This window comes from Toxotes jaculatrix, chromosome 7 (genome assembly GCF_017976425.1).
Source record: "Toxotes jaculatrix isolate fToxJac2 chromosome 7, fToxJac2.pri, whole genome shotgun sequence".
Taxonomy (NCBI): domain Eukaryota; kingdom Metazoa; phylum Chordata; class Actinopteri; family Toxotidae; genus Toxotes; species Toxotes jaculatrix.
This window is the reverse complement of record NC_054400.1, coordinates 21,583,201-21,593,986: the sequence shown is the minus strand read 5'-3', so window position 1 is coordinate 21,593,986 and position 10,786 is coordinate 21,583,201. Positions and strand designations below refer to the sequence as shown.

The following is a 10,786-nucleotide window of genomic DNA, read 5'->3' as shown; positions in this document are numbered from 1 at the left end:
GTGTAAAATAGTTTTCTATTGTTCTGCTGAGCTTCTGGGAATATACCACGGCTAAAGAGGAGAGCGGGTTAAAGGCTTTAACTTGGCCTGGCTCCCCTGGCTCGGGCTGCTGGAGGGGAACTGTTCTCTATGTCTGGACTGAATGCATTATAGATGTCAAACCAAAAATATATTTGAGAAACACGCATTTGTACCGTGTGCTACTTCAAATATTAACCCACAGGGTCCTCACATCACATGAGACGGTGGTGTTGTTTATAGTCTGTATGAACCCTCAGCAGTAAGATAAAACGCTAGGCTTTGATAGCACCATCTGTTACTGCTACAACTATGGTTTATTATAAGACATCAGCATCTACAATAATTATCTGTAGATATAAAATACAAACAACACTATCCTACAACGTGTAAGTACTCGCATGCAATTTTCATATACTGCTAGCAATCATAACACTTTGTAGCACAGGACCAGACACGTGTTACCTGCACAGTGTTTCAGGGAAGTGAATATAATGCATGAGCAGACACAACATACTGTTATAGAGAATTATTAATGTGTTTAAATTACTGCACCATTTAATAATTGACTGCGGGTGTGGTTGACGTTTGTTTTCCTGCCAGTTTGATTCCTTTTATCACAGTTTACAGCTCATGAGGGAGACTCCAGTCTTAAAGTGATGGCTTTATCCACACAACTGGAATAATATGGATGAACTGTAGGCTCACAGGAAAGGACACACAATAAAAGAGCATAGACAATATCCAGTTAGCATGCATGAGATTCATTTTCTGTCAGTTCCAAAATTTTACGTTGTAAAACAATTAAAAGGAGTTTGCATGTTTGCAGGTCTGACACACACTGGAAAGACATACATTTGGTCGTCTTCATCGTAGAGGGTGACAACAAAATCACTAAAATATACTGCAGTCATTTTTGTCACCATGGACATGGCAACGCAATCACATTTCAAGCTTATGTTCAGTGTGTATGAAACTGAACTACCACACCACTCAGTAAAAGGCTCATATTTGATCCTAAGTGAAAATTCTCTTTGGCTGCTGATAAAACACACAATTAATTAACATCTCTACTGTCAAAATAAAACAATTATTGAATCAAGTCAAAAATGTTTTAACACCGTTTGAAAATTAGTGTAATGTTTCTCCCTTTTTACATTACTTTGAACTCTAAAAGTAACATCAGGAAAAGCCTCTTCTCCTCCAGTCACCGTGTTTCCAGTGGAGCTGTGGAGCCTCTGATTCCTGTAGCTGGCAGACCACCCCGCTGACCACATTGACTTTGTGGTCAAAGGGCTTGTGCACTCTGGTGTGAAGTCTCCGACACGAGGGAAGTCATTAGTCTTCATTAGCAACTTCCAGGAGTTTCTTATGAAGTGCTGTGAAGTTGTCATTTGCCCCCTTTGCCAGGCAAGCTAGATTTGAGGTTTGTTTTCTTATGTGGTGGACCAAATGTGAGCTCACCCGGCCCCTAGTCGGTGCATGTGAGATCGCGGCCACTCTGGATTTAGGACAGGGATGCCAGAGAAGATACTGTAGCTTTGTTATATTTTTATCATTTTATTTTTCATAGCTTCTGCAATTAATAAAATAAAATGATGCTATGTCTAATGAAATCAGACTAATACAATTTAGGAAAAGAGAAAAATATGGTAAATACTTGGGTGCCACATTATTTGTATGTAGAACACAGCATCTCAAAGCACACAAAGTAAAATTATATTCGACCTGTTGTCAGGTAAAGGCATTTCTCCAGCCGTGTGAGATTGTTCGGTCTCCTGTGACATCATGTTGTTTCCAGCCATGGGGCTGCTATCTCTACAAACCCCTCAAAGTGGCCAATTAAGCATCAAAAGGGCATGCTGCATGGCTAATGTGAGCGAAAGGTGTGAGATTTCTCGTCAGTCCACTCCAGGGGCTCTTTATTGGGCTTCTAGAGAGCCGTCTGATCCCTGGGCCCTGGCTGTATATTGGCAGCTGTTAACTGTTGAGCACAAGGGGATCTGTGCAGTTAAAGCAAATGGCCAAAGACTGACACCTGGGAGGTGGAACATCACTGCTGAAGGTGGTCTGGGAGTAGGTGCAGGGAGGAAAGCTGTGGTGGAGTCAGGCAGGAGATGTGGGGATCAGCAGGATAATGTAACTGAAGATATCTCTGATCAGTCATTTTGTGTCGTAAGATTCATGCAATCATTTGTTCAGAATTCACTCTAATAAGTAGCTATATACATACTGCATGTTTGGGCCTTGAATAAAATCCACCATGGTTTGCAGCCCCTATCAGTCTTCTCCTGATGTGTCATCCAGTCCAATTCGCCCCCAGGCTGGTTGTTACATAAGGCAGCGCTCCCAGTCATCCATTATGTCCCTGGCCTCTGTCCCCACGCCATGTACCAAGGCCTTTTACCAGTCACACCTGTCACCTCCAGTCCCAGTGTGTAATGGGATTGACACTGGTGCTGCTGAATTGTACACCTCAGCTCTGACACTGACACTTTTCTGCTGCTACAGCTGAATCCATCTGCAGAGAGTTTAGTATCAGGATCTCTTCATTTCTCTGGTGGCATCTTGTCCCCCCCCCCCCTGCAAAAAAAGCCTTTCTGTGACCTCTCTGCCCCCCGGGAAATAGTTTAAAGGGGGATCCCCCCACACAGGCCCCTGAAGAGCTGGCTACGTGAGGAGAGCCACACTGAACCTGTGATTAATAACTCCTCCACAACAATTGGTTTCACATAAGGAGGATAAAAACACATCGCACTTCCTCAAGGCCAATGTTGTGCCACAGAGAGGGGGGTGGGAGAGACCTGCATCGAGGCATTTAACATACTAAAATTATAGTACAGAGCTTTTTGCATCTTTAAGTGCATCATTACAGCCACAATGTTATTATCCTTTTTATTCCACATCGACCCAGCGCAAGAGCTTCAAAAGGCTAGTCAATATTTTCACAGGGGAGACTGCAGTAAACGTCTCTTTATGCACGCCTAACTGCTTAATCCACAGACTGCTGCACTAGCTTAAAAACTGTGGGGCCATTGCTTTGCTGCAAAATTCTACATCATGCATCACATATGGTTTTGGTTACTGGTCTGTTATCCATACAGTTACACCAAAGCAAAAAGTTAGCTTTGTGCACGGGTGTCAGGGAGCTGAGCTCACAGACGGCTCTGTATGCAGCATGAGAATACAATGAGGAATCTAAATGTGGAAGTAGTGTGTCTGTGTGAGGGAAGAGGTTGAATGAGATGTGAAAGTCACTTCAATTCAAATTTTCATGTCAGTGGAAACATGAAGGGTGCTGTGATTGTTTTTTTCCTCCATGCTAATGCTCTCGGGGTTTAGCATTTGTTTTGCCTGTAGTAACATGGCAGGACACAGGCCCGAGACAGGCCCATGAATAGTGACACCCGTGGATTTTGCCTGCATGTGGATGGTGGGCGGACGGCCGGGCTGTTGTAGCAGGTCTTTATTCTCCGACCCCTCCTGTCCCATTCAAGGCTGACTTGGGCTTGTGGTGCTAACTGGCTGTTAATTGCCTGCCTATACACAGGGCTTTCTCCACATGCAGAAACTAGCTCCTTCAAGGGAAACTAGCTTAATGAGATTATCTATCAGAGCAGGGGCCTGTCTAGACACCCCAATACACAACCCCCCCCATCCAACCTCCCTCCAACCCCCACCACCACCTACCCACCCCACCACTGCCTGCAGTCCTGCAGGCTTCAGAGGATGCCCCCAGGTAAAAGTTACCTGCAGAAAGAGTGCATGTTATCATCACGCCATTATGGCTTTACACAGAGTTTCCCACCCACTGTGTAACTTCTCTGATGGAGAAATCTGAGAGTTTGGAAAAGAGTAAATGTGTTTATATGAAAAAAAAAAAATTACAAAGATCTTATCTTTATATATATTTTTTGTATTTATTACACGCAAGCACATTAGAGGGAAAAGCCACTATAATTTTGTTGTACATTGTTCAATGACAATAAAGGCTATTATATTCTATTAAATTCTATTATTTTATACACTCACAGAGCAAAAAGATTACAGTGGTAACTGAGAGAATAACACTTATTTTGACACGACTCTTGAAAATACTGCTACTGCTCAGGTGCACACACAAACCTCAGTGGTTTGTTCCACTTAAATAAACCTTCCACTACATTTCTCTCAGTTGTGTCAAATGAATTACGCTGGGTATTTACCACATTGCACAAACACACTAAATAGCATTTTCGTGTGTGGTTATATCTGTGTGAATGATATTTACACAGACTCTGGTGCCGCTGCGAGCCCTGAGCTGCAGCAGAGAACTCCGTCCATATTTGTTTTAAAGTCTCTTAGCAGTTAATAAAGATGCATTTCCTCCGTAGCCCTTCCTGTGGGGATGGTATCAACGCTCTGTTAAGTCTCTTTGATTTCCAGCACCCTCCAATCACAGTGGGACATTGACTCATGATTGTGCCACTTCAAAGCCTGGGAATGGTTGTCTTGACCCCACCCACTCCAGGGCTCCCCTTAAAAGTCATGGTCACCCTGTCCTGCAGGACTCAAGACCTCTAAAATATCTGGTGCAACAAGACTGGCTAACCTGACCTCCTGAGCTGCTGGATTTCTGTTCTTTTTTTTGCATGTGAAGGAGGGAGAGCAGAGCTGAAGAAACACTTTGGATATCACTGATACTTGGATTCTTACTGACCCTCAGTGCATGAACCTTTTCGAGCTTTTCCTGTGCTGCTCCTGAACCTGAAGAATGCAGTCCATCAGAGGTGAGTGCTGACTGATTTTTTTTGGATTTTCACTGGGCTTTTCAATGAATAACTCCCAATTTCCAAACCAGTTTTGTCTTTATCAGATCTGACCTGTCTTAGTCATGAATTATGTCACTTTTGGTGAAGCATTGCCATGATGACTCTTATTATCCTGCAGACTTGAAACCCAACTTCAACGGCCCTCCTCCCTCCTCCATGGCTGCTGGCCCCGATGCTTATCTCCAGGGTAACATCAGGATGACTCTAGAGGACCCTGAACTCTGGAAGACCTTTCATGAAATAGGGACAGAGATGATCATCACTAAACCTGGAAGGTAAGACCAAAAAAAAAAAAAAAGTGTAAAGCAAAACATTGGGAGAGAAGTGTCCTTTATTACTGTGTTTGCTTGTTCTTCTTGGATTCTCATGTGTTCCGCTCTATGTTTTCCAGGAGGATGTTTCCACACTGTAAAGTGAATCTCTCCGGCCTTATTCCATGTGCCAAGTACATCTTACTGGTTGACATGGTGCCTGAGGATGGTTTCAGGTATAAGGTAAGACAGCAGTGGTTTTTCTTTCACATATAAAAAAAGTTTTCAATGAAAAATGTAGCCTTGACTTACAGCAGACATGGCTTTGGCCGTAGATATCCCAGAGCGGTTACCACTATCTCCAGACAAGACAGCCCCTGTTTATCACCCCCCTCTCCTGACATTGTACATCAAAGGGTACTATCTCTTCCTGTTTTTCTATCCCCTGCTGGGAGCCCACTGTACTACCCCCTATCTCTGTGGGTGGTACCGGCCAGCCGTCACTCTCCACTCTATCGTCCTCTTCTCACACTGTGGGAAGGGAAGAATCTGTAAATCACCTTTCTGTATGACAGACTGACCGACTATCTGTCTCCTTCCTACAGTGGAATAAAGAGAAATGGGAGGTGGCAGGAAAAGCGGAGCCCCAGCCTCCCTGCAGGACCTACCTCCACCCCGACTCACCAGCCCCGGGGAGCCACTGGATGAAGCAGTCTGTGTCCTTCCTCAAGCTCAAGCTCACCAACAATACACTCGACCAGCACGGCCATGTAAGTAAGAGTACTCGAAATGGGGTGCTTGACAGCAACACTTTATTTCCAAATGATATCTGCACAGCTTTTCTGAAGGATGCTGCATAATTTAAGTCCTTAATTGACAAACTGGTGACACTTTCAGGCTGGATGCTTTGGCTGCAATAAAGCGAATACTTGTCAAGTGGACGCTGCAGCTCAAAGTGCTTGAAAAACATGAATGAAGGTACTCAGGATTAATCACTCTCTTCCTATCTGCAGATCATATTGCACTCTATGCATCGGTACCACCCGCGCTTCCACATCGTCCAGGCAGACGACCTGTTCAGTGTCCGCTGGAGTGTTTTCCAGACTTTCACCTTCCCTGAGACTTCATTCACAGCAGTCACCGCCTACCAGAACACCAAGGTCAGTTCCCAGCACTTTAAACCAACACAAACTGTTAGTAGGACGTCACACATTACTGAGATTTTAACGGAGTTGATGCTCTCCCCCTCTCGCAGATTACAAAGCTGAAGATCGACCATAACCCATTTGCAAAAGGTTTCCGGGATGAAGGCACTAACAAAAAAAGGTGGGTATCACAGGAGTCATATGCATGTACTGGTGACAGCAGCTTCACATCTGCAGAGGGCCCACAAGAGTCTAAGTCAGCTAAGCCTCTGCAGCAGATTGCAGTGAAAGTAATGTATGTAGTATTGTTTTAATGAGCTTCATGTTCCTCTGCAGGCGTGCAAACAAGAACCCAGCCTGCCTTGACAAGCGAGCAAAGATGTCAGACATCTTGAACAGGGACTCTGAGGAGGACAGTCCACCAGGTACAGACTCAAGGCTCTCTCTGTCCTGTTGATGTTTTGTCTTTCTTGTCCTGTATTCCGAAGTTGATCTGATGATTCATGTCTTCTCAGATTTCTGTCAGTCATCATATGAGGGTTACGATGGAGAGGAGGGAGAGCTGCCCAAAAGGAAAGAGTCAGATGCTGTCAAGGAGGAGCGTTACTCCCCGTGGACCACTGAGCGGGAGCACAGAGTGAGGACCGAATCTCCTGCTGGGACAGAAGCAAGAGACATGTACAACGCAGAGCAGCTTGTTCCTGCTCCAGCTTCCTACCAGCCCTACAGGTGAATATTGGTCAGGTTATATGAAATATGTATATATTTTAAAATATGATTTCATCCTGATAAACAAAGCATTGACAACCTTCGTTTTTCTCTTCAGGTTCCATGAGTATGGAAAGTCTCCCTCTCCTTCCTCCAGCATTGGCAGCAGCAACAGTGGTTCAGGACGCAGCAGCTTTGAGTCCAGAGTTCCCGATGTCGCCACTGTCCCAGATCATGACTCTTCAAAGCCCCGTGCACATGATCTTGGTCCTTCCCCTTGTGGGCCCCAGCACCTCCCTGGCCCCCAGGACTACACTGGGGTCCTCAACATGACCATGGCCCAGGCCGGAAAGCCAGGGGTCATCGGCCACCACATCTACAGCCCCTACAGTGCCGAGCAGCCCCTGGGCCAGTGGAGCGGCCCCGGTCCCGCCCAGTATCCCCCTCCTCACCACCTGACTGCTGACTACACCACGCAAGCTGTGCACCATGGCTATCACCATGGCAACGTGGCTGAGTGGAGCCAGTACCCACTGTTCTCTTATTCCTGCTGGTGAAGGGATCTTCAGTGTTAACTGACTGAGAGTGACTTTAACCGATGCTGCTGCGCCATCTTGCCAGACTGCTGATCCAGTGCTTGCAGATATGAGATTGCATGCCCAGACGAGGCTGAGGGCCAGAGGCCTGTGACAAGAATAGAAAAACTGAAAGATGAAAAGAAGTATGAGGAGCCCCCCCCCATCGCCATCTTCTGCTCACACTGGCAGGATTCAGACTCTACTCACACTGAAATCAACTGAAGTCTGCTGCACCATGCTGAGGGATTGTTTTCTTAATTGTCTATTTATTTTGTATTTCATCTCATGTTCAAGTGTAAATATTATTTTTGTAAAAAAAAAAAGAAAGAAAGAAAGAATAAAACATAAGTGTGCAATGTCTGTGTCTTCAAATTGTGATGTGATCTGAAAATAAAGGCCTAAAAGTGACAGTAACATGAATCTGTCTTGTGTGTGTAAATACACTAACATTTTTACATCTTTTCAGATTTAGAATCTGATTTATTGACAGCTGCGTGGTGTGGAGTACAAACAAAATATGCAATGAAATTATGACCAAAAAAATGGCTTGTGGCTGGAGTGAAATACACAATAGATTATCCAAACAACAGGTAGAACATTCACCCGGTTTACATGTTTACATTATGGGATTATCTGACTGATGACAGAATTAGTTCAAACATAGATGGATGGTTTAAATAACACTATGGCGAGTAGTTGTTCATGATTCTTGGATTTGAACAAAGTGTGATACTCAGAGTTACACAGCTTTCGGAGTCTCTGATTCTTTCCCAGGCCTTTATATCTACTACGAATTTTAGAAATTCTGGTTTTGCTGGCCATCAAAATGCAAACACTCTGTCTGTAGTTTTGATTTTCATCCGGTCCGTCATCTCCACACAGCAAGTTTACTGAGACAAGGAGTGTATTGTACAAGTGTCTCTGTCTGCGGGTTCACATCTGCATGCTTCTCACCTGGCCAGCTCTGATAAGCAGCACATCCTTTGGCGGTGTTCTGTTTGTATTTCCTCTTTGTTGATCTAATGAGGACCACTCTGTAGTTTCGACAGGCCCAGCATGCATTAAAGACATTGTATTACCGTGACTCCGGCTCACCTGCTGAGGTTTACCCACCAACATCATAAAGCATTGCACGACTCTCATTCTCCATCTCAATGAGCCTTAAAAAGCATGAAAATGGGGGGCTGTTGGTTCCTTTTCACAACTGAAAAACACAGACTGGGCCCATCGCCTCCACCCTGGGTGGATATGAGCTGCTAATGACTGCTGTAAAGTCCAGGGGGGGGAGGGTAGGAGGAGGAGGAGGTCATCCTTCAGGAACAGCTCTGGTATGGTGTGGATTTTATTCAGAGTGATTCATTATCTTGGAGGCCTCTTGAACCAGTATGTCCAACCTCAGACTTCCCCAGCTGTATAAGGCACACAGTTCATTTCTTCATTTTAATGAGGATGAGAAGAGAGATATCTGAACAGGAATGTGTATTGCCAGGTGACAGGGTCAGTATGATGAAGTTCAAATGCTTAGAAATTATGAAATCATATCTCCCAGGAGCCACCTTTTTTTTTTTTTTATTAAACCCAGTAAAGATAAAAAAAGATTGTGAAGAACTGGGGAAATGAAATCTTTAAGACATCAAAGAGCTTTAGCCACAGGATGTTGTTTGGGATCATACAGTGGGTACGGAAAGTATTCAGACCCCCTTACATTTTTCACTCTTTGTTATATTGCAGCCATTTGCTAAAATCATTTAAGTTAATTTTTTCCTCATTAATGTACACACAGCACCCCATATTGACAGAGAAACACGAAATTGTTGAAATTTTTGCAGATTTATTAAAAAAGAAAAACTGAACTGCAAAGTATTCAGACCCTTTGCTGTGACCCTCATATATTTAACTCAGGTGCTGTCCATTTCTTCTGATCATCCTTGAGATGGCTCTACACCTTCATTGGAGTCCAGCTGTGTTTGATTATACTGATTGGACCTGATTAGGAAGGCCACACACCTGTCTATATAAGACCTTACAGCTCACAGTGCATGTCAGAGCAAATGAGAATTGTGAGGTGAAAGGAACTGCCTGAAGAGCTCAGAGACAGAATTGTGGCAAGGCACAGATCTGGCCAAGGTTACAGAAAAAAATTCTGCTGCACTTAAGGTTCCTAAGAGCACAGTGGCCTCCATAATCTTTAAATGGAAGATGTTTGGGATGATCAGAACCCTTCCTAGAGCTGGCTGTCCGGCCAAACTGAGCAATTGGGGGAGAAGAGCCCAAAGATCACTGTGGCTGAGCTCCAGAGATGCAGTCGGGAGATGGGAGAAAGTTCTAGAAAGTCAGCCATCACTGCAGCCCTCCACCACTTGGGGCTTTATGGCAGAGTGGCCAGATGGAAGCCTCTCCTCAGTGTAAGACATATGAAAGCCCGCATGGAGTTTGCTTAAAAAAAAAAACACCTACACCTGAAGGACTCCAAGATGGTGAGAAATAAGATTCTCTGGTCTGATGAGACCAAGATAGAACTGTTTGGCCTTAATTCTAAGCTGTATGTGTGGAGAAAACCAGGCACTGCTCATCACCTGTCCAATACAGTCCCAACAGTGAAGCATGGTGGTGGCAGCATCATGCTGTGGGGGGTGTTTTTCAGCCAAATCCAGGTGTGAAAAACTTGTTGCATCATTCCCAAAAAGACTCATGGATGTATTAGCTCAAAAGGGTGCTTCTACTAAATACTGAGCAAATACTTATGGCTGTGTGATATTTCAGTTTCCTTTTAAATAAATCTGCAAAAATTTCAACAATTTTGTGTTTCTCTGTCAATATGGGGTGCTGTGTGTACATTAATGAGGAAAAAAATGAACAAATGATTTTAGCAAATGGCTGCAATATAACAAAGAGTGAAGGGGGTCTGAATACTTTCCGTACCCACTGTACATTATAATACATAATAGGGTTTTGTCCCCACTTCCTTTATAAATATAATCTGCATCTACAGACATACACAACACATTAGAACTTGTTTAAAACAGGTGGTGACATCACAGGAATATTTAGGTGATGAAGCATTTGGTAAAAAACTTTCAACAAATTGTCACTAATGTAATGCCATCATGTGACGGTGTGAATGTGACAGGTAACAAAAAGCTGCTGCATGACACTGGGTCTCTGGCTGCAGTGGTCAGTCTGCTCCACACATGTTCAGGATGAATATTGTCTGTCACAGTTAAAAGGAGCCTCTTTGAGTCCAGATCTCCATCCACAGGTGACTTTCTTTGTGC

General features: G+C 44.1%; 1 protein-coding gene across 1 annotated transcript; it reads left to right on the top strand.

Moving 5' to 3' along the window:
• The first annotated feature begins 4,771 nt into the window (after positions 1-4,771).
• Positions 4,772-7,490, top strand: tbx16 (T-box transcription factor 16). The gene is made up of 9 exons (XM_041042705.1): positions 4,772-4,787; positions 4,948-5,104; positions 5,221-5,323; positions 5,686-5,850; positions 6,094-6,240; positions 6,336-6,406; positions 6,562-6,650; positions 6,741-6,954; positions 7,052-7,490. Exons 1-9 carry the CDS (start codon positions 4,772-4,774, stop codon positions 7,488-7,490), a joined length of 1,401 nt encoding a protein of 466 aa, XP_040898639.1.
• The last annotated feature ends 3,296 nt before the right edge of the window (positions 7,491-10,786 follow it).

Coding starts and splice junctions, on each gene's coding strand:
- tbx16 (XM_041042705.1), top strand. Junction 5,851..6,093: donor CACTCGACCAGCACGGCCAT/GTAAGTAAGAGT, acceptor TCCTATCTGCAG/ATCATATTGCACTCTATGCA. Junction 6,955..7,051: donor GCTTCCTACCAGCCCTACAG/GTGAATATTGGT, acceptor TTTTCTCTTCAG/GTTCCATGAGTATGGAAAGT.